We start from the raw sequence: 22,999 nt of genomic DNA, 5'->3' as shown, positions 1-22,999 counted from the left end.
CGCCCTTAATTGCGCTATAGGCAGCACCTGTTGTGGTCAGGATTTTTAATTTGTGGCTAATTAGGACCCGCGTGCTGCCAATAGGAACTATCTGCGGAGGAGAGGAGATTTCGGCGTTTTCGGCACACTGCTGAGGAAATCTTCCCGTGTGCAGTGTTTCTTTGTTCTAATGGCGTGTAGAGAGAGCGGGGGTTCCAAGATTTTACTATGTTTAGGACTTTTTGTGGTCGCTAGTTCGTTGTGCTCTTGCACAAAATTGACAAGGCTTAAGACAGTTAAATGGAGAGAAAACTCGACACTTAGTCAAAGTCAAGACATTGATCTACACCATGGAAGACTCTTAATTGGGCAAGATCCTCTGCGACATGCTAAACTCAAAGGAACCAAAGCCACAAAGAACTACATGGATGTAAATTCAGGTTACCAAGCAGACATGGGTATGTAAAATTTAAGTGCTGATTATAATTTGATACAAAATACACTGAAGTTATTAATCATTTCTACCACAGTGCTGATGACACATTTAGTCCCATGCATGCACTGTATTGTGCATCAGTGTTAAAATGGCGTTCTCTGAATTTATATAATAATACAGTCTTATTATTGAAGGCTGGGAGATGTCCAGGCAACCTAAAGGACAGGGTGATGGCTCTTCAAAGGCTGATAACTCTGCAGTGGAACAGCTGCTGAAAATGGAACCAAAGGTTGAATGTACAGGAGACTCCATGAAACTTAAAGTCCAAGATGCTGCGTCCACTTCTGGATCTCTGTTTCTTGTAGACAGAGGTGAGTTTTTTTAAATTTTTTATATGGACTCAACCCTCACAACTTTTCTACTATACACAGTACTTGAAGTATTCGCAGATTAGTTTTAATGTGAATTCTCAACTATGTTATGTTGAATTTTAATCTCTCAGGAAGTCACCTGTCTCCCTTGCCTCTGTCCAAGTTGCCATCAAGCTGTGGTTACACCATCGGATCAACACGGAGAGATATGGTCTTAGTTGCACCTTATGATGGTTGCTTTGTCACACTTGAGGTATGATTCTCTGGTCTGAAAGTGATGCACACATGTATTGTAATGTTGACTGTGTTCAAAATTCTTGCTGGTTTCAGGAAGACAGTTATGTACTCCCATTGCGTTGGTGCGGATTACCAGTGAGGATGTCATGCCCTTTGATGAGACAGTCTTCGCCTAACCCTCCAATGGTTACCTGCCATGCAGAGGGCATGGTTGTAAAAATGGAATGGGCCACATCTGTAGATAAGATTAAAGTAAAATGTAAGTTTTGTATTTTCTCAATATTCCAGTATTCTATTAAAATAAACCAACACTTAATAAAAGCTTAGATGATGCTCACATTTTGACTGTCAAACGCTGGTGTAGCTAATCACAAATAATGGCTGCATCCATTGAGGTGTTGGGACCCTTGTATTGTCTATGCTGGCTTACTGGCACACCAAAATGAAACAGAGCCATCATTAGTGACACCTGTGCTTATCTTGCTATGTCTGCAATGAGAAAGGACTGTTTGAAACTGTGACACTATTGGGTTGCTTTATGAAATATCATAGCTGTCACAACTCTAACACAAGGCAATGAAAGCTGTATTTGAGCATATTCTATTTTTCAGTCTTTTTTGTTAAACTTTTATTTCTGACTCATAAGAACGGGCCATGATTTTTCAATTTAAATTTAATCATTTTCTTAGCCATAAGTGGTGTGACTAAACTTGTAGATGCTTTTACCTACTGGTAAGCTGCTTTCATATAAAAACGGTCTGATAACCCTCTATTGTGTGTTTTAACAGTAGCACTGAAATTACACATTAATGGGAAATGCTTAGGAGGATGGATATTCATTGTGCAATCTATTACAAGATATGTCAAATGAGGCCTATTTAAATTATACAATTTAAATAAGTAAGCCCCCTTCAGTGGCTTACTTTTTGGCATCTAATTCATTTTGAGACAGGAAGACTTGATCACTACTTTTGAAAGTGTGCTTGACAGTAATGTATTACTGTGTAGTGTATGGCAGCTGGGAGCCACTGATGAGGGAATCGCCCAGATGTGGCTTCAGTGTAGTTGTCCATCCTGAAGGTGTGGTCATCTCGGTTCGCTATGCACCCTGTGTGGAGAAAAAGGTAAAGGCACACATTTCTTCATAATTATGATATCCCCTTTTTAAATGTTTAGTTAAACATTGACATTTTGTGTCCCAGGATGGAATGTACACCATTGAACTGGCTGGAGATGGAGAAACCAAGATTTCCTGCCCAGCATTGTCACCAGCTCAACCTGGACCCACAAAAAGCCCAATAAAGGGCCCACAACAGCAAACTGAAATACCAGGCAAAGGGGTGTATCCCTCTAACCAATCACATAACTTGCCTTCAACTCGTGCTCCTGATCAAACCCTGAAAAATCCGGTGCAAACTGTAGTTCCCCAGGTCCCAGGCATTCCTCAGAATCCAGAGGTTCCTAACCAGAAACAAAATCAGGGGCCAAAAGATGTTGTTCAGCCTCAGTTACCTTACTTTTACCCCAATTTCTTTTACCCCCAGCCTGCAAATCCAGAAAATAGACCCACTGTACAGCCAAACCCCACTCCTGTAACAAAGAAAAAGGAGTCACAACAAACAATCCCTGCAAAGCTGCCGGTGACTCCTGAGGGACAAGTGCCCCAATTAATTTCTTTACCGTTTTACCCCTGGCCAGCCAAGCCTGAGGTGCCTGTTAAAGAAACTCCCGTGCTGCCTCGAGCCACCCAACCACCTAATAGCCAAGTGGAACAACCTTTTTACCCTTATCCATTCTACGTTATGCCAAACCCTGATGTTGCTCCTGCACACAGGACTGAACTGAAACCTACACCTACATCTCCTCCAGTTACCCAAACTACTCAAGGCCAAAGAAAGCAACCTTTCTACCCTTTACCATTTTATCCTCAACCTGCTAAGCCTGACAATCCCCCAACACAGCCACCAGTAACTAAGCATTTCCTCCCATATCCGTCTAACCCCCCATCTGGGCCTACCCAGAAACCTGTAGAACCACCTGCAAGCCAGTCTGAAGCCCCTCAGGGTCAAGTGCACCAGACATTTTACCCCTATCCCTTCTACCCTGTGCCAGTGCCTGAAAATCAACCTGCTACAAAGCCCACTGCTGCTCCAGAGCCTCCAAAACCACCACAGCCTGAAGACCCTCAGGGTCAAGTGCACCAGACATTTTACCCCTATCCCTTCTACCCTGTGCCAGTGCCTGAAAATCAACCAGCTACAAAGCCCACTGCTGTTCCAGAGCCTCCAAAACCACCACAGCCTGAAGACCCTCAGGGTCAAGTGCAGCAGCCATTTTACCCCCATCCCTTCTACCCTGTGCCAGTGCCTGAAAATCAACCTGCTACAAAGCCCACTGCTGCTCCAGAGCCTCCAAAACCACCACAGTCTGAAGACCCTCAGGGTCAAGTGCACCAGACATTTTACCCCTATCCCTTCTACCCTGTGCCAGTGCCTGAAAATCAACCAGCTACAAAGCCCACTGCTGTTCCAGAGCCTCCAAAACCACCACAGCCTGAAGACCCTCAGGGTCAAGTGCAGCAGCCATTTTACCCCCATCCCTTCTACCCTGTGCCAGTGCCTGAAAATCAACCTGCTACAAAGCCCACTGCTGCTCCAGAGCCTCCAAAACCACCACAGCCTGAAGCCCCTCAGGGTCAAGTGCACCAGACATCATACCCCTATCCCCTCTACCCTGTGCCAGTGCCTGAAAATCAACCTGCTACAAAGCCCACTGCTGCTCCAGAGCCTCCAAAACCACCACAGCCTGAAGACCCTCAGGGTCAAGTGCAGCAGCCATTGTACCCCTATCCCTTCTACCCTGTGCCAGTGCCTGAAAATCAACCAGCTTCAAAGCCCACCGCTGCTCCAGAGCCTCCAAAACCACCACAGCCTGAAGACCCTCAGGGTCAAGTGCAGCAGCCATTGTACCCCTATCCCTTCTACCCTGTGCCAGTGCCTGAAAATCAACCAGCTACAAAGCCCACTGCTGCTCCAGAGCCTCCAAAACCACCACAGCCTGAAGCCCCTCAGGGTCAAGTGCAGCAGCCATTGTACCCCTATCCCTTCTACCCTGTGCCAGTGCCTGAAAATCAACCAGCTACAAAGCCCACTGCTGCTCCAGAGCCTCCAAAACCACCACAGCCTGAAGCCCCTCAGGGTCAAGTGCAGCAGCCATCGTACCCCTATCCCTTCTACCCTGTGCCAGTGCCTGAAAATCAACCAGCTACAAAGCCCACTGCTGCTCCAGAGCCTCCAAAACCACCACAGCCTGAAGCCCCTCAGGGTCAAGTGCAGCAGCCATCGTACCCCTATCCCTTCTACCCTGTGCCAGTGCCTGAAAATCAAGCAGCTTCAAAGCCCACTGCTGCTCCAGAGCCTCCAAAACCACCACAGCCTGAAGCCCCTCAGGGTCAAGTGCAGCAGCCATTGTACCCCTATCCCTTCTACCCTGTGCCAGTGCCTGAAAATCAACCAGCTACAAAGCCCACTGCTGCTCCAGAGCCTCCAAAACCACCACAGCCTGAAGCCCCTCAGGGTCAAGTGCAGCAGCCATTGTACCCCTATCCCTTCTACCCTGTGCCAGTGCCTGAAAATCAACCAGCTACAAAGCCCACTGCTGCTCCAGAGCCTCCAAAACCACCACAGCCTGAAGCCCCTCAGGGTCAAGTGCAGCAGCCATTGTACCCCTATCCCTTCTACCCTGTGCCAGTGCCTGAAAATCAACCAGCTACAAAGCCCACTGCTGCTCCAGAGCCTCCAAAACCACCACAGCCTGAAGCCCCTCAGGGTCAAGTGCAGCAGCCATTGTACCCCTATCCCTTCTACCCTGTGCCAGTGCCTGAAAATCAACCAGCTACAAAGCCCACCTCTTTTACAGAGTCCCCAGCAACTGAAACTCCTAAGGGACAGCCTGTAACATTACCCCCAACTTCCTCTGCCCAGCAACCACAATGGATCACTCCAGCCAGTGATCAAAAAACCCCGGGGTCCACCATTCAACAACCTAGTAATGTTATAGTCCCACAAGGTCCTCAACCGGGCACTCCAAATATGCCACCGGTTTATTGCCCCCAGGTTTGCCCATCTGGATTTTCTAATTGTTGTCCACAAATTGCTTTTCATCAACATCTCCATCATATTGTCCCTGCTGGACTTGGCAGTAAAGATACACCTCCAATATATACAGGACTTCCATTCCTTTCTCCAATGTCATATTATGTATTTGGCAATGGCTTAAGTTCTGCTCCTCTTCCTCAAAAACCAAATGGAGAAACAAAAATTGAAGCTGGGATCACCTCTGCACCTATTTCACCTCAGTCCTTTCCATCTGAAAATAGAAAGCAGCCCCATCTCCAGCCACCAGATGGCAACCCTGCTGCACTACCTGGGAGTAATCCAACCAAGCCAACACACCCTGCACTACCAATTTACCCTTATTTTGTACCCAATTCTGATTGGCGATATCTACCACAAAATGGTGACTGGCAAAATTTACCACAAAGCCAATCACAAACTCGCTTTAATGTGCCCTCTACACCTCAGACTTCAGTTAATGACCCGGTAAATCCAGTGGTGCAATATGAATTATATAATGTACAGCCTCCAAAGCAGCAAAATGGCCAACTGTCATCTTATGTTGCCCAATATCTACAACGGCAATATACAAAGAATCAAAATAAACCTACAGTCAAGGAAGTGCAGCCATCTAACAAAAAACCCAGTGAATCTAAATCACCAGCACATCATAAGGCTCAAAGTGAACTTGATCCTCGTTTGTTCCCTTACTACATGCTTCAAGATGCTCAAGCACCTACTCATAACAAGTCATTGTTCCCTAACAACTCTTTACAACCACCGCCATCAGTGAGTGGCTCAAAGAATTCCTCTAAACATGAACAGACTGTGCACTCCTATTCTGAGCCAAAGAGTTATATTCTCCTACAGCATGGTCCACCAGGTAGAGAGCCTAATGGTTTTGCTAAATCTCCGCAGCCTTTTAGGGATCTGGTTCGTGACACAAATGTCCTAGCACAAAACTTTGCAACGCATCACAATAGTGAAGCCCAACATCCTCAGGGTTTAAGCCTACAACAAGGGAAACCCCAAAACCTTAAATGGTTGGACAAAGGAATGACTAATCCCTTACCTGGTAATGTCAACTACATGCCAAGGCCTGGTGATAGATCAGGTTTGCCATTTTTCACAGCTTTGGATGGAGTTCATTCAGTGCCTTTGCCTCAGGACCTCTCTTTCAGTGCAACACAAAAAAAACCTAAATTCCTAGACTCTTTCAAAGACTCCTGGAAGCCCATTGCACCCCTAGGCTCCAGCCGCAGGACTCCACCACATGTTCCTAGAAAGGCATTTCAACAATGGAGCTCTGCAGCTGACCACCAGGTAAATGGTATGTTAATGTTTTTTGTTTTGTTTTTGTTTGCTTGTTTTTTTTCTGTATAAACCTAATCATTCATACTAATATACTTGTTTCTTGCAGGGCTGAACCAACCCATCCAGAGAGAAGGTGGAAATCAGAAGCAGAAATGAGTTGCCTTCAATATGAATAAACAGTTTAGACTACCTGAGCTTGTGCTGTGTGTGGTTTTATTTTAAATGACCATAGGAGTTGGTGTTTCAGAGTGTGGGAGTGTAAGAGCAGAATGTTACAGAAGTCATGTCTTTTGGCATGGGCAGTCAAGGACTTCATTTTTCTTTCTTTGACTAGTTTCAAAGTATAAGTTTACTCTGTACCTTTTTAGCATGATATACTTTTGATTTAAAAGAGGAGGAAAAAAAGTGCATTGCCCTTGTACTTATTTGTCTGGTTTATTTCGCCTCACCATGAACTGGTGCTCCCTGAACATTGACCCATTCATGTAAATACACTTACTAGAATTTAACCTTTTATCAACTGTGGCCTCAGAAAGTGCAACCCTAAAATCTTGTTTATAAAGCTTTTCTTGACGTTTCAATAACCCACAGTGTTAGTACAGTCACTTCTTACTTTTTCTTATTCTTAGCTGTGTTGTTACAGGTTAACTGTTAAGAGATGTTGTAAGGTAAAGGCTTTTTCCTCATTTTAACATTTTGATCATAAAATGGAAATTTTTAATGACTTAATTCATGTAACTGAACTGCCCTTCAAAAGACTTGAACTTTGGCTGTTAAAGAATCTGTGTAAACACACATTTAAAATGTTTAAAATATTGAACAGTCTTACACATGGAGTCATGCAGGTTTGATTTTGACATGATTTAGGTCATGGATTGTTTTATTTTTTTTGCTGTTAGTGGAAATGCCAATGGGTTCATAGGAGTGTCATTGGCATGAGTCAACACAATCAGCAAACAGCTCTGTTTTGCAATCACCCTTGGAGATGCATTTTGGTACCAGTGTTTTCATTCAGTTTTCCATATAGAGTATTAGTATCATGCATTTTTAAAAACATAACGTGTGATACTAAACAAAAGAGATGAGAGATTGAGATGAGATATTAAGTAGCATTAAATGCAAATCTTTATTCATTTTACAGAGGTTTCAACAGTTATGCAATACATAATGCTCGTGTGATTTGGTGATTTGATTTCAGTTAACAGACTATTCCTTCATAGCAGGCCAGCTGTATTGGTGTTACATCCACCTACCACAAGACATATTCTTTTATGAATGACAGTTACTAGTTACACTAGTGCCAGTGTTTCTGAAAGAGGCCAGGATAGAGAGTCTGTGTGCCATGGAAGGGATCTGAAATCTTAGAAGAATCTGATCCTTCCTGGGCAAGTTGGCACGAGAACAATGGGGTCTGTTTGGACCACAGGGGCACCAAAAATCACAGAGGCGGGTGAGGCAGGTACATCTCTCTTAAATTTAATAGTACGCTCCATACTATTCTCAGACTTAGATCCACTGTCAGCAGCTGGAGCAGGGTCTGCAGCTGGTGCAGGATCAGCTGCAGGTGCAGCTGGATCAGCAGCTGGTGGAGCAGCTGCAGCGGCATCAACTACTGCAGGGACCACAGGTACCACTTCAGCTGACTCTGCTGACTCCGCAGACAAAAATCCGCTTAGCAGAGGGTCATGGAGAGTAGTGAGTTGGTGGTGTCTCAGACCGTGCTTGCGTGACAGGCTGCCAGCATGTATGTGGACTGTTGGTGGCAAGGCAGGAGCTGCAGTACTGTTGGCATCTACAACAGGTATCTGAAAAGATGAATGCATCAACAGAGGCTTAGAAAAAAACATCTATATAAATGTAGTATGGTAAAGTAAATACTCATTGTTGGTCATATTTGGACAAGTGAATATGTTTTACCAGAGTGGGAAACATCTTGCAGTCGACTTGAGGAGCAGTGCTCTGGCCGGTAGCAGTACAAATACCATGTTCCTGATAGAGAAAGCAAAGACATGATTTTTTCCCAAAGTTTTGTCAAATTTTAACTGTTGCAAGGGGCATTTGGTGACCAGATTTATTATTTCCCTATCCTCTTGGATAAGCTTGTGAGCAGGGTTAAAATGTACATAATCAATTATTCAAAGAACTACTCCTTCAAAAACTTTGTTTTAAAATGTTGTCTTTCTTGTGGAAAACTAAACCAGTGCTTTGTGTACTTACAGCCATGGTATCATTCAGGGGCACACAGGCATCATCGGTGCAATTAGCCTCAACGACAACATATTCTACTGAATAGACTGGTCCACCAACCGCAAACTGAAACAAGTTATTGAGAACAATAATGTGTTGACAGGCACAAAGAAAAACGTGCAGGTGCATTAAAATTGTAAAAAATTTATGCTTGAGCCCACCCGTGATGACATCCTTCCAACCTCAAGAACAGTGTATGTTACATTGTCTGTAATGTTGTTGAAGGTTGCCAGAGAAACATGGACAAAGTCCAGCGCAAGGGTATCATTCAGGGGAAGGAGGAATGAACAGCCTGGACAAATGTCCTCTGTTGATTCTATATGTCATCAAAGAGAAGAAAGTGTAGGTTTTTGTCTGGAGGGTTACACATGTGGGGCGTATTGTGTAAGTATGTGTGTATGTCTGTGTTCATATAGTTAAGAGTATGATCTTTAAGTTTTACCCTCTGTTTTGCACTTGAATGCTGTGACAGTCAGAGCTCCTCCAACCCTCTTCAGCACCACATCACAGTCTCCTTCTACAGCCTGATTTGAGACAAGGAATCAATACAAATAGCACAAAAAGTATTTGATGATATTTTTCAGTATTATTATCCTAAACTTGTAATTATCTTTACATTTGGTTGAATTCCTGCAGCTCAAGTATGAGAGCTTCTGTGTACGAAGCATGCAGTCTCACCGTCAAAAATTTGGACCTGACTGTGCAGTTGGCAACAGGTGTAGGGTCCAACACGTGACAGTCTGTCTCCAGCAGGTTGATTTCCATGACATATATGTCATCTCCAACAGGCTAAGGGGTGAGACAAAACATTGCTTTTATTTTTTTTAAATCTACTGTATCAGACACATATTTGACAGAAATCTGCTGTACCTTGTATATACATATATCATGTCAATGGTGTCATATTTGCCTGAATGAAGATGCATACCTAGTGTCTAATAACACTGGGAAATAGAGTGTAGTTCAAATGTTAGATGTATTATGTCTTAATTGGGGTGCTGACAAGTAACACAATGTGTCTACATCATCTCAATACAAAGTCACACATTCATATCATAGTTCTTCTGCCAAATTGTGTGACCCTTTTATCCAGTGGTCAAGAGGAAATACATGTAATACACTACCGTATTTTGCTATATTCTGCATTTTATGTTCAAAGTTGAAAAACAGTAATAATCTGTATAAATGTGTTTGCCATGTTTCTCACTACACAACCTCTACACTCGCTGACTCACCCCAGGGTGGATCTTGATGTCCTCGATCCTGTTCAGTGCATACTTGTAGCCATGAGTGTGCTGGGCATTGAGGTAATCCTGAGCCACCAGAGCAGCCTCCTCTGCCTCAAGGGAGTCGCACTGAGGCCGTAGCGTAACAACCTGAGCCCATGCCCCCACCAGTAGTCCCAGAACCACAGTGATGCCCAGGGGATTCATTTCTGTGAGAGATAAACGCGTAAGAGGAATCAGAGTAGTTGAGCAGATATGACAATGAAGGACAGGAAGAGCACATGCAGCCTGTGGTGTATATATCTTGTACTTTAAACAGGAAAACAGCCAAGTTAAACACTGTGGTCATCCCTTGTGACTCCTGCGTCACATGTGGGTCGTACACTGTTTTAGGATTTCTGCCAAAACAAATGTAAGCTGACAAAGTCTGGCGTGGGATGAATGGACTCCAGTTTAAAACATTCACTGTGAGATATGGCAAGATCAATGAAGCTAGAAACATCTCTACTATGTGTGATTTGCATTTGATAGCTATGACCATATCTGGCATGAATGTTTCTAGCATTTAAATATCATACAAAATATGTGAAGGGTTCCATGTTCATATACCCACACTGGGTAACCAGCTGTCTCTCCACAGAGGTCAGAGGATAGGTCAGCATAGAGCAGGGCACCACCGTCAGCAGGAATTCAGAGATTTGCTCAATGACACTTCAGCAAAAAGGATGTTTGCCAACTGGGGAGCGTAGTTAGGGACAGGGACACTCATTGATGGTGCCCACATATTTGCTCTGCCGCGGATCTGCAAAATACACTGGTGTCAGTCCAGGTCAGGACCAAGCTACAAACAGAGATAGTGATGAAAGAATGATGAGTAAAAAGGGCAGTGTCGTCTCAAATTCAGCACCATCCTGATTTCAGCCATAAACCACAGACAAAAGACATCTATATTTTATTTATTTCCACAGCTATTTGAGATCACAGTGTTGCCAATCTCACTAGAATTCCTTTATGACTTCTACAGAATATATAGCTGTTTCATCCGCATTTAAAGCGCATATAGAATACTTTGAGTGACCTATTGAGACACCTTAAGTGGTGGTTTAACACTGATTTTAATGACAGGTAGATTTTAGGCCACATGTACTGGTGTAGTGTTGTGTGGTTTGGTAATGCATCAGTAGTGGAGTGCTAAGATTTCAAAACAATGTAAGATTTGTTAACTAGAATGAGACCATATGAGACAATATTATTAAAAATTACCAAGTAAAGTGAACATTTAAAATAGGAATATGTAAAAGAATACATGTATGTTACATCAGAAGGAAACAAATATAATTGAATTATCTATATAGTTAAGTCAGTTATGTTTGTGTTGGCCTTTGGATTGAATGCATGTAGTTGCTGTCTATAATGGCAGTGAGAATGATTTTTGAGAGAGAACAAAAATAAATGTTATTGCTTAATTCTCAGCAATGGGGTGTATTTTTCGTTTTCAATTGTATTGTGATATATGATATTGTAATTGAACATTTCAACACAGTATAGACTTTTAATAAACGTCAACATCTTTTAATGTCTTGTTTTATTAGTTGTTAACTTTAGTTTCCCTCTGTAAAAAGTGTAAATTATTATTCCAGCAGAAAAAAACATTCATGTTGTCCATTTTATTTATTTATTTATTTCTCAAATGTATTGACAACATTCAAACTCAAACAACAGTAACATATAAGCAAGTTTTAAGAATGAAAAGAGGAAACAAAGTGCCAGGGAATTCAGTTATGACATAAAAAATAAAATAAAAAAACATTCGATAAAGGGACTGTGCAAGAAGCTTTACATTCAATAAAAGCAAAACAATAGGAGGATAAATAAATAAATACATAAAGGGGCACAGATCGATAATTAAGTAACTAACATTAGTCGATAATTTTATGTGTTTCAAATGTTGTTTGGGTCTTTGTCGCTTTTCTATTTTTCAGCTTGACCACAGAATTGTAATAGAGGTTAATATCAATTAGAAATAAGGTAACGTTTGGTTTTCTATTGGTCCATTTAATTTTCTATAGATTAAATTTACCAAAAATTATAAATAGTTGGATTAAAACGCTAACATTGTTGTCCTTGGGTTAATTTCAAGATGAATTAAGATATCACTACCATAAAGCATGACCGTTTGGTTTGTTTTTTATTCTTCTTTTTGTCCATTTTATTTGAGTAAACTCTAATTGGTCGGTGCGCGAGTGACGCAATCCACACGCGACTACCAACGTGCAACGACTTGTATTCATGACACCAAACGCGGTGCAGGTTGAGGGGTCAAACAGCTAAACACGCCGTGAAATGAATTGTTTAGTAGTTAATTTTCTGAGCATTATCAAACAAGAGTTCACCCCGTGCCGAGGTTTCAGTGAGCCAGGCGAGACTAACGGTAAGGCAGAGTGGTTAACGTCATGGCTAGCAGCTCACCATTTGTTACACACAGTTGTTGTAGCAGCTATGTTAACTGATGTAGCAAGGCTCTTTGCTTGGAAACACGTGTCGAGAAGAAAAAAAAACTGAACAAAACCATGAGCCATGTCTAGTCTAACAGCCTGGAGAGAATCAAATAACTTTATTGTAGCCAAGCAGCTTGTTAACTTACCTTACTGTGATATGTGTGGAAGCCCAGACTCTCTCTCTCTCTCACACACACGCACACACACACACACACACTAGGTCTTATAGCTGTTGAATTTTACTAAAGCATTTCTTTGTGAAAATACTTGTTGCTAATACATCTGTATCACAGATGTTTTGTGCAGCTGCAAATGCACTCCCAAGTTGCAGTGATCCAACTCAGTGGCAGCAGTGGAAGAAGTATTCAGATCATTAAAGTAAAAGTAGCAAAAGTCCAACAGTCAAATCCTTCCTGAAGTAAAAGTACTCAACAAAATGTGCTTAAAGCATCAAAAGTGTGTACTATGTAGCAGGATTCCCCCTGTCAATGTTATGTTATTGTATATTATATTATATCATCATAATTCCTGATGTGTTAACATGTTTGCATCTTTTCCATGTTGCTGCTGATCAACTGAGATCTGAGATTTTAATTGCATAATATATGTGTTTGGTAGTTTAATTTGTAACCATGTTTAAATGTTACACATTGACCATAGGTTTTATATGTCAAATCTATAAAGTAACCAATATCTACAGCTGTCAAACAATTTGTAGATGGTGGAGTAAAAGGTGCAATATTTTCCTCTGAAATGTCACAGTACAATTATGAAGCAGCGGAAAATGGAAATAAAGCAACACTCAAGTATCTCAAAATTGGGCTTTAGCCGTCACGTTCATGCATAACATTGAAAGCTGATCAAAATCTTATAAATCGGGGGGGGAAAACATCTTTATTGGTCAAAGTGTGTGAAAGTTATAATTTAAGTCAGATGAATATGTGTTGGAGCTGTGTGTTTAATCTGAGAAGAAGAGGCGATGTGAATACCCTCCTGCTCCAAAGAGAGAGTTAGTGTCAATTTTCTTGATGTTACATGATGTAGTTAATATTTTATAGAAGGGAGGTGTTTTCTTGCACAAAAATTTCCCTTCCCTCTAGCTTATTATGGTATATTTTTGAACATATGTGATGTTGATTTTAATACATGTGATGATGAATCTGATGTCTTTGATTTTTTATATTTTTCATAGAATTGTTTTTTGAGGTATGGCATTGCTATTCCTGCTCTTTTTTGATGTACTCTATGTAATTGTTAATTGCTTTGAGGTGTTTATCACCGTGGGCGGGTTGAATGATTGACCACACTTGTCATCATAGAGCTTGTCAGCCTATTGGTATGAATGGATGTATAAATATAGGTGTGTTTTTCCATTTTCACAAAGGAAGATCCAAGCATGATTGAAAGTTGCCCTGATTAAATTTTGTGGCTTGGAGTAAGTGTGTAAGCGTTACTTTGTTCATTGACACTGCTTTCTAATAGCCTTGCACCTACGTGATGTGTGTATAATTACTCTCCCTCAGCCCTGTGTGTAATGACGCATTTGTTCTGTTTTGCAGCAGATGTTCACACTGTGCATGACTTTACTGGGAAAGCCATCAGAAGCAGAAACAAATACAAGGACAGCTAGGTGGGGTATGAAAATCCAACACTAGTATTCACCTTTTTCACTCAAGGTCCACTCTGAAGCAGTGTGTAGCAGCGGACCCATCAACAGAAAGTTAAACCGGAGACAGAGACAGTGGACCATGGCTTTGAAATTGAGAGTCCCTCTGTTACAAAGAAGACACAAACAAATCCAGATTCAGCACTGTTGTGTGCGAGCTGTCTGACTCAGACCTGCTGTTCCAGCAGCGGAAAGGATACTCATAATTCCATGTTCTCATGTGACCCTCCATTGTTTACTCAAATCAATGGTCAATTTCTCCCAAATGCACCGAACACAGAGCTACCGGAGTAAAGCAAAATACCTAAAGAGAAGGAAGGCATTCATGTCTTCAGTCAAGGGAGTTTCTCATCTCTCTAGGCGAGCCAAGAGACGCTTGTATTGTAAATTGCAGCTTTGGATGTGGAGGAAGTGGAGAGAGAAATGCCGTTTTGGGATAGTAAGAGGCAAGAAACTAGCAAGTGGCATCAGCTCCAGGTCCTGCCTCAATTTAAAGACAGAATCGCGGAAAAATAAAAGGAAACTTCCAACCTACGGTACACCAAACCTAGAACATTCACAAGTCAGAACATCTGTTCTTGTATCACCTCTGGGATGTGATACTGAAGATTCAGTGCTTAGAAGACAGAATTGCCTTGTGAAACCATGTGAATCTGTCAGTCTGTCAGAAACATGCATCGCCTCAAACCTGCTGCAGAACCCGGTTACGGACACAGATGTTGCTGCAGATGCCATCAGTCAAACCACGCCAACAGCAATGGCGCTGTCTCAAAGAACGGAAATCTGTGTACAGTTTGGTAAAATAGGCGACCTGTCAGAACTTTCTTACACTGTCAAACCCCTGCGGAGCACAGACAGTGATGCATGTGGGGTAATTACTCATTTTAAGAAACCAAGGACAGTGATACCAGCTGAAATGCTTGAGATTAATGGCCCAGCAGGACAACACACTACCATCTCTCAGGACCAGGCTACAAACAGGGATCCTGATAAGAAAATCACCAGCAAAAAGACAGTGTCCCCTCAGACTGATGCTGGCCTTAAAGCACTGACAAAAGACATCCATGGTATATCTTTTTTTTAAATTTTTTTTTTTAACATATATACTCTTTTCTCCTTGTCTTTTGGTTTACATTTCTGGTTTTTTGCAGCTATTTCAAATCACAATGTTTTCAATCTCTCTAGAATTTCTCGATGACTTCTACAGAATATACGGAAGTTTCATCCCTCTACAGAAGAGTGACGTGTTCAGACACCTGAAGAGGAAGTTTAACACTGATTTCAATGACAGGTAAATGTTTGGCCCTCATGTCTAAGTTAAGGCATCAGTATGCTTCAGACGAAGTACGTGTCAGATTTCTTTTTTTAAGAATTTTTTTTGGCATTTTGCCTTTATTTGAGAGTCAATGTAGTCAACAAGGGTCCCCTGGCTGGGAATCAAACCATGAACGTTGCAGTTATATGTTTTGTGCCTAAACCATTAGGCCACCAGAGTGCCCCGCATGTCAGATTTTCTAACATCTGAAGCCTTTCCAATGTCAGAATTTGGGGGGGGGGGGGGGTCTCATGAACACTCTGTCGAGCTTACTTTTTCATTCAGATTAAATATCCAAAGGTAAAAAATCTTAATCCCTCTTTCTTGAATCTCTAATTGTGTGATAGAACTTTTCCTTTTGTGTTTATGGTTGGAACATTCAGAGTTGTCTGTAATGATTTTATTCCCAGACCAGTCATTTGAAATTTCTCTACTCGTGCAGGAAAAATCTCGCCCTATCAGAGGTTAACAAATACCGAACTGCCATGGTTCAGAAACCTATTCCCTCCTTCCAAGTGGTCTACAAGAAACACACTCTGACACTGGATGATTTGTTGACACTGGCGGATCAGAACTGGCTCAACGACCAGGTTACCATCTAACACAGAGCATTTCAGTTTGTCATGCAGATTTTTGACTGGAAAGATTTATGTGGTGAACAAAACCCTGCATGTTTATGCTGAATGTAACTGGTATGTATTTCTTGTTTCTGCTGAAGGTCATGAACATGTATGGCGAATTGATTATGGAATCTGCCCATCATAAGGTAATCTTAAATGCTATGTCGATGACAAACTGTTTTTTCTTTTCTAATTATACCTGAACCTCCAGATGGGTCAAGTTCGTATTGCCAGGCTTTTTCAAATATTGTCACTGATTGAAGGCAAAGTTTGACATTTTGGGAAAATTTGGGAAGATTGATATCACTCTCATGCCTACATGGTAAATATGAAGCTACCAGCAGTTGATGCTTAGCTTAGCATTAAGACTGGAAACAGGGAGACGGCTACTACCACCTGTATTGTTTTTTTAATCCATGCAAAAACTGAAGTGTAAAAATGGCAATGTGTGGTTTTATGGAGGCTTATGTGTGAGACTATTTCACTGTCAGGTGCAGGGATCTCCAGAAGACTTGTCATCACCCACATGACAAACATGTTTCCCAAAAATGTTGAACTATTCCTTGTCTTCCTTGTCTGTGATATTGATTGTGTCACAGTCAGAGAATTGTCCTATCTTTTGAGTATTTGAAGAACCTTAAGACAATAACAATTTTGCAAGTGCTGGCCCAGGTCTATTTGTTTTGAAGCTGACCCAATGTGTTTGACTTGACATAATCTGACTAGAATAGGTTTTAAACAAATAAGCACACATGTAAGACACACATAGACCTGTTGTCTCATAATTGTAGTTTGATTTTTATCCCTGTTTTTATCACTCCCAGGTCCATTTTCTCAACAGCTTCTTCCACCGGCAGCTCATGACCAAAGGATATGATGGCGTTAAGAGATGGACAAAGCAGGTTAGGTCTAAGATGGTTTGCAATATAGATTGCTGTTGTCGTGTAGATTTGGAAAAAAAACAGAGAATAAATAACTTTAACATGATCAGTTTTTAAAAGGTGAGAGTGACTTTAGAAATTGAGAGAGAATGCTGTGAGTGGATTTAACCCGACCCTGGGTCTCTTCTTGGGCAGGTTGATTTGTTTTCAAAGAGCCTGCTTTTGGTGCCCATCCACCTGGAGGTTCACTGGTGTCTGGTGACTGCTGACATTGTCAAAAAGAAGATCTGCCTTTACGACTCTCAAGGGAATGCGCTCCAGAAGGTTGCAAGGGTAATAACATATTCTTTATATTTTCAGTCACTCCACCAGTATCCATAATAAATATTTAATTAGCTTCCCCTGAAGTGGTTATAAGTCAATGTATGTAAGACATTGTAAAACTGTTTACTTTATGTTTTTGTTTCAATAGAACATCTTGAAATACTTGATGACAGAAGCAAAAGAGAAGCAGCAAACAGCATTTGAAAATGGTTGGACAGTGTCGTTCGATGAGGTATGTTTCATTGATGTGATATCCCATAATAACAGACTACAAAAGCTTGTGGCACAAAAGGAACAAAATGTATGTGCCAGAGGCCATATCAGGGATAAAAACGTCACCTGCTGCTCACTTTCAGCTGACACACTCACTGACATGATGTCTTGTCTCCCCCTGCTGTTCTTCACAGAAAATCCCACAACAGACCAATGAAAATGACTGTGGAGTTTTTGTCTTGGAGGTACCAGAATTCTTTTTTTCATCTTAGTATGCCCGACTCCAATCGTTATTGTGTCTGATTTGTTTTCATCCATTCATATATTACATCATCACTCCCTTCTGCCCTCTCTCTCAGTATTCCAGATGCCTTGCCCTGGCACAACCACTCCAGTTTTCACAGAAAGACATACCAAAGATACGTAAGAGGATCTACAAGGAGCTCTGTGATTGTAAACTCCATGAACAGGGCTGAGGAGTATCTTGCAGTTACATGTACAATATGTATTGCTGATAATATGTGCTGCTTCCCATTAGGGTATGAAATCATCATTCAACACTTGTCTGTTTAAGGCTCCATTGCTGTTCTGTAGCACTGTGAGTGCATATGGATGATCCCAGTCAGTCTTGTAGCAGATGCACTGTTCATGCTAAATCCTAATCTTTATACGATCACTGTATTTATATTATCTGTATTTAATCAGGCATGTTATTTAAGAGAAAAATTGTATTGTTCATGTAACAGTTCAAACATCTACTGAAGGAAACGGTGCAACGACAGAGCCTTATTAAATGGACTGATCTTATAGATTATAACTCTCTAAATAACTGTCTGTTGAAATGGATTTAATCTTTCATCATTTGTTTCTGTGGTTAGGTGTAACTTATTTTCTGTAGAGATATTTATACACCTTATTTGCACATTTTTTAAGTCTAATTGCATTATCCCCTTGTGGTTTGGGATGTTTTTGCGTTGTAGTTCATCCGTTAGCACCAGGTGATGGAATAGATGCTGTGTGTATTTTGTTTGTGAAGAAAGTTAAGTTGTCCAAACTATTGTTTTTATTTGTTGCTCAATAGAAATATGTACAAAAAGGTTTAAATAAAAGCAGACAGTTTGCAACAAAGTTTATTTTATGTTTTCATCTTACATGTCAGGTACTGCATGCACTGCATCCAGAGTTGCCTTCATCAATTTATCATAGAGTGAATAAATTACTTTCTAGCTATAGACAGATATTTTATTAATCTCCAGTGGATTATAACTGTATGTGAATGTGTCCCTGAACAGTTATAAGACATGCACTGATTAGAAAGCAGTGCTCAGGATAAAAGGTGGAGATTTAAGGCACAAGAGGAACTCTCTCTAACGTGTGGTTTTCAGTATGAGAACCAGATAAAATGCATTATTATACTGAGTGAAATATGGTGCAATATGTAACATTCAATCGCATAAATCTGTTCACAACAGACACATTTCTACTGACCTTGTCAGTACACTAGTTATTATGAGTTACAGTTTCACAGATAATATATATTTATTGCACAAAATGCAACTTTTTCCTGTCTCTTGTTTTTTTAATAATCCAAAAGAAAATTATTAAACAATTTTAGTTCTTGTGTTAATGGTTCTTTATAGAGCTGAGAGCACAACAACTGTCCTTGGTGTAAGACTATCAAGAAAACTGGTCAGAACAATCTGACTCATATAATGGAGTGGCACTGGATGTGTGCACATAGGGAACTAGTTTTACACCAGTTTTTAGAACCAATACATAGCCTCTTGGTTTACTGTCAAAGAGGATTAATGATAACCTATGCAGCAGTAAACAAGTGGTCTGTCCCCAAAAATCTGGATTCACCGGCAGTTGTTTTAGTTCTTTTGTCCTTTTGGTATTTTTTGGTGTAATGGGCCTATTGATGTACCATGTGCAGTTTACAACAAATCATTTCTGTGTATTGACATTTTTAAAAATGTAATTCAGTGTAACACCTTATCCAGATTTATAGTCCAGTTTGATCACACTATCCCAGCAGGAGTCCTAATCATTGACGTGGAATCCCCACTCAATTTCTGGCTCATCATCGAGGCGTATGATAAGGTAGGACATCAGCTGGAACAGGTTCTGCCACAGGCCCAAGAAGATGTACAAGTAGAAGTCACTGACATCCATTTGGCAGTGTATCCCTGAGTAATTCATATCACACACACACTCAAAACTGTTCACGTAATTGATACAGAAGCCTCCATTCAGACACGGCTCCGAGGCACATTCATCCACATCCTTCTCACACCTAGAAGGAGGAGAAAGAATGAGAGAAGAATTAAGAACATGAAACACCGTGTAACTTAATAGTTCTTATGATACATTCATGTGCTGCACATGTCTAAGAAAGTGTTGAAATTTTACACAAAATCCAAATCGGAAATTTAAACATGCAGTAATTAATTTTTTGGCCACTTGGGAGCAGCGGAAACAAGCTGATCCCAACACAACATTGACCAGTAGATACATGGCAAACTTGTTACAATATGGTGGCATTTTTACACATCCAGCAGATATGAAGCAACAGTAGCATTTATTTGTAATTATTCTTTTGGCCACCTGATGAATGTAAGTCTTTGTTTTTAAAAAATGGATTTTTGAGTTTTTTCGCTGAGCAGCTGCATCTAAAAGCGACACAGATGAGAGCAGTGAGAATGAACCACAACAGTAAAGTTGCTGGTCAGAAAACCAAAACAAATAATATAATAAAAAATAATTTGGTTTGGTTTGGTGATAATTTTCTGTGGGTTCGTCACTTCAAGCAACACCTTTAACATAACACCTAGTCATTAGAGCCATTGTTAATATAGACATATTGATTACAGCAGATTTAAACGCAGGCTTTAGTGCAGAGTTTTATCAACCTTTTCTGGCTCATGACCCTGGTTTCAGGTCTCAAAAGTCTCTTGTGTCGAGGTAACCTAGATTTTTTTTTACATTTAATTTAAAGAATACACGGACGTCAATATACCAGTCTTAAATCTAATATGAGCATCCCTGTTTGCATGTCTAGCAACCTCATGTGGTACCATTTGGTCCTAACGTGGAGTGTGAGGAACCTCGGGGTCAGGACCTTCGGGCGGCAAAGAGGATTAAGAATCATGATGCATGACCTACCACTGTCCTGTGAAACCAGGCAGGCAGTAGCAGGCGTCTGCTTCAGAACAGTTCCCTCCATTAAAGCAGCTGTAGTTCCATCTTGTTCCCATGCACGTAGATACAGGCAACCGAGGAAGTCTTGATAGATCGACGAATAAAAACAATGTCAATGCCATCATCAATTATTTAGTAGTACATTAGTATAGCGAAACAAAGGAAATGTGTTTATTTTTGGTATTTAATGTAAAAACACTTACGGGTTTGTCTCAATGTACCATGGGATCTCAGGAATCTTCTCACTGTTAGAGACAAGTTAGTGCCATATAGTACAATTCTGGTTAGTAAAATTCTGGTTTTAGGTTGTGCTACTGTAACTTTGTTGTTATTAACAAAGTGGAAGAACTCACTCGCAGTATTGGCCTGTCAGATTCTGGGGGCAGAGGCATGTGTAGCTTTGGAAACCTTTGAGGCACGTGGCACCACTGCTGCAATTGCTATTTTCACACAAATCAACTTCTGTCTCACACTGTTCACCAGTGTACCCCTGCTCACACACACATTTGTATCCGTCAGATAGGTTGGTGCAGTCACCGTAGATGCAGGGGCTGGAGGCGCACTTGTCTGTCGGGTCTTGGCATAGCGGCCCTGTCCACTCGGAGGGACACATGCAGTGAGGCAGGTCGAACAGGTCCTCACACGCACCCTCGTTCTGACAGGGGTTGGCCGCACACACATTGGCTCCCCAGCAGCCGTATCGTGGGGCAGCGTTGATGTTTATCCTCGCAAACTGCTCCTCCTGAGGTCTGGGGAGGTTCAGCTCTGTGTCCAAGTGGAAAGGAAGAAGAAGGCCTCCAACCTCCACAGGGCCCAGACACCCAGACAAGCTCACTGTAGCATCCAGGCCCCCGAGGAAGATGTCTACTCCATCCCTAAGAAAATCCAGGTTCCCAGCAGTTATCTTGGACACCTCCTCTTTACCTCTATCCACAGCCATGATCCACCGGGAGGTCTGGTTGTCCATACTGAGCTCCACAATGTGCCACTCTCCATCACTGACTGAACCCTGGCTCTGTACAGTCATCTTGAGGGAATCCTTGTCAACACTAGCCTGGTGCTCCATGACCACATGAGAGTCCTGGAGGGAGATGGTGAGGTAGGCTGAGCCCTTTTGTGCATGCAGTATGGTGGCAGCAAACTGTCTTGTGCGGAAGCTGAGGGAGACACTGGTGAGGCTGCGCTTAATCTTCCCATTGCTCCGATAGAGCAAAACTTCACTCTCAGCCCGAAATGTCACATTAGATAAACCTGTAGGAGAGAAAGAGAAGAGACTTAATGGAACTGAAATTACATGTTACGATTTATTGTTTTCCTGTGTGCTTTGTTGCACCTGTAACCACACCCAAGAATGATGTCATGGTGTCCTGGAGTACACCTGTGCATCACTGCAGGATGGTGAAAACGTAAACCACTGGATATCAGCAAAGGCAAGATTTACAGGAGGTGTTACATTACTCTTACAAAAAAAAAAAAAGAGGTATTATTTAAGATTACTTAGACCAATCTGTTCCACCAGGAGTATGCGGGTGTGGTTTGATCAGAATTGATTGACAGTAGAGCTGCATGATTAGTCAACTAATTGATTGGTTGCCAACTATTAAATTAATTACCAACTATTTTGATCACTGATTCATTGTTTTGAGTCCCAAATTCTCTGTTTCAAGCTTCTCAAATGGGAATATTTCTCTATAACAGTAAACTGAATATCTTTGGTCTGTGGACTGTTGTTCAGGATAAAAGAAGATATTTGAGGACATCAATTTGGGCTTTGGGAAATGATGATGATCATTTTTCACCATTTTGTGACATTTTATGGAGCACCAACTAATCAATTAATCGATAATGAAAATAATCGTTAGTTGCAGCCCTAATTGACTGCTGGCAACATTAACCAACAACCCAACAACTGTCCTCACAATTTGATTCAAACATTGCTCAATCCTCATTGCGCATGGAAGTACGTCACCTTTCTCTAGCCGAGCACTGCCAACTTCAAACCAGTGAAAAAAGCACAAATACAGAAATCTGTCACGTGAAAAACTGAAAAAAACTGTTGTAACTTTGGCAAAAGTTGTGTGTTCATGTAGGACAGGATCGCTCATAATACAAAGCTAAATAAGAAAACAGTTAGTTACAGTTTGTTTTGTCGGGTAAATTGCGCAATAGTCAAAACAGACTTTAGGCACCTGCGTACAATGTGATTTGCTGGGTCCTTGGTTGCGAACATGTGACATGCAGGAATCCACAACCAACTGTGGAAAAAAAGCTTCCCAGACCAGGTCAGTAATTCCAAAAAAAAAAAGAGGGGAGCAGATAAATGCAGAAAAGTGTGAAAATATACTTAACGTGCACA

General features: G+C 41.3%; 5 protein-coding genes across 9 annotated transcripts in view; 3 read left to right on the top strand and 2 right to left on the bottom strand.

Annotated features, from left to right (window-relative positions):
* Positions 1 to 64: 64 nt before the first annotated feature.
* LOC122994219 (titin-like) lies at positions 65 to 6,646 on the top strand. 3 transcript variants are annotated; one of them, XM_044368795.1, is made up of 8 exons: positions 65 to 437; positions 610 to 786; positions 918 to 1,039; positions 1,117 to 1,282; positions 2,032 to 2,147; positions 2,226 to 3,087; positions 3,466 to 6,468; positions 6,559 to 6,646. In XM_044368795.1, exons 1-8 carry the CDS (start codon positions 170 to 172, stop codon positions 6,606 to 6,608), a joined length of 4,764 nt encoding a protein of 1,587 aa, XP_044224730.1. In that variant the 5' UTR covers positions 65 to 169; the 3' UTR covers positions 6,609 to 6,646. The 3 variants fall into 3 exon arrangements, with proteins under 3 accessions (XP_044224730.1, XP_044224731.1, XP_044224732.1); XM_044368796.1 differs by having other exon boundaries at positions 2,226 to 3,103; positions 3,482 to 6,468; XM_044368797.1 differs by having other exon boundaries at positions 66 to 437; positions 3,466 to 6,461.
* An 821-nt stretch (positions 6,647 to 7,467) lies between these two features.
* Positions 7,468 to 13,970, bottom strand: ahsg2 (alpha-2-HS-glycoprotein 2). 2 transcript variants are annotated; one of them, XM_044367643.1, is made up of 9 exons: positions 12,570 to 13,970; positions 10,539 to 10,766; positions 9,935 to 10,134; positions 9,378 to 9,488; positions 9,142 to 9,223; positions 8,861 to 9,015; positions 8,670 to 8,765; positions 8,370 to 8,441; positions 7,468 to 8,257 (listed from the first exon to the last, which is right to left on the bottom strand). In XM_044367643.1, the coding sequence occupies exons 3-9, from the start codon at positions 10,130 to 10,132 to the stop codon at positions 7,814 to 7,816; spliced, it is 1,158 nt and encodes a 385-aa protein (XP_044223578.1). In that variant the 5' UTR covers positions 10,133 to 10,134; positions 10,539 to 10,766; positions 12,570 to 13,970; the 3' UTR covers positions 7,468 to 7,813. The 2 variants fall into 2 exon arrangements, with proteins under 2 accessions (XP_044223578.1, XP_044223579.1); XM_044367644.1 differs by lacking the exons at positions 10,539 to 10,766; positions 12,570 to 13,970 and having other exon boundaries at positions 9,935 to 10,277.
* On the top strand, positions 12,162 to 18,537 carry LOC122993473 (sentrin-specific protease 5-like). Of its 2 annotated transcripts, none has more exons than XM_044367642.1 (10): positions 12,162 to 12,356; positions 13,986 to 15,156; positions 15,275 to 15,380; positions 15,847 to 15,994; positions 16,123 to 16,170; positions 16,849 to 16,926; positions 17,101 to 17,238; positions 17,378 to 17,461; positions 17,637 to 17,687; positions 17,802 to 18,537. In XM_044367642.1, exons 2-10 carry the CDS (start codon positions 14,337 to 14,339, stop codon positions 17,916 to 17,918), a joined length of 1,590 nt encoding a protein of 529 aa, XP_044223577.1. In that variant the 5' UTR covers positions 12,162 to 12,356; positions 13,986 to 14,336; the 3' UTR covers positions 17,919 to 18,537. The 2 variants fall into 2 exon arrangements, with proteins under 2 accessions (XP_044223577.1, XP_044223576.1); XM_044367641.1 differs by having other exon boundaries at positions 13,983 to 15,156.
* LOC122993470 (protein crumbs homolog 1-like) overlaps positions 18,336 to 22,999 on the bottom strand; it is an 8,138-nt gene continuing 3,474 nt past the window's right edge. The window contains exons 4-7 of the mRNA XM_044367638.1: positions 20,997 to 21,894; positions 20,847 to 20,888; positions 20,608 to 20,727; positions 18,336 to 19,738 (exon numbers count right to left, since the gene is read on the bottom strand). Coding sequence (XP_044223573.1) covers positions 19,486 to 19,738; positions 20,608 to 20,727; positions 20,847 to 20,888; positions 20,997 to 21,894 — 1,313 coding nt within the window. The 3' untranslated portion in view covers positions 18,336 to 19,485. The remainder of the gene's footprint in view (positions 19,739 to 20,607; positions 20,728 to 20,846; positions 20,889 to 20,996; positions 21,895 to 22,999) is intronic.
* zbtb41 (zinc finger and BTB domain containing 41) overlaps positions 21,681 to 22,999 on the top strand; it is a 16,038-nt gene continuing 14,719 nt past the window's right edge. Inside the window, exon 1 of the mRNA XM_044367640.1 lies at positions 21,681 to 21,742. The gene's annotated coding sequence lies outside the window, so the exon portion shown is untranslated. The remainder of the gene's footprint in view (positions 21,743 to 22,999) is intronic.

Source organism: Thunnus albacares, chromosome 12 (genome assembly GCF_914725855.1).
Source record: "Thunnus albacares chromosome 12, fThuAlb1.1, whole genome shotgun sequence".
NCBI classification, from domain to species: Eukaryota; Metazoa; Chordata; class Actinopteri; order Scombriformes; family Scombridae; genus Thunnus; species Thunnus albacares.
The sequence above is the reverse complement of the archived record's forward strand: the minus strand, read 5'-3'. Positions and strand labels throughout refer to the sequence as shown.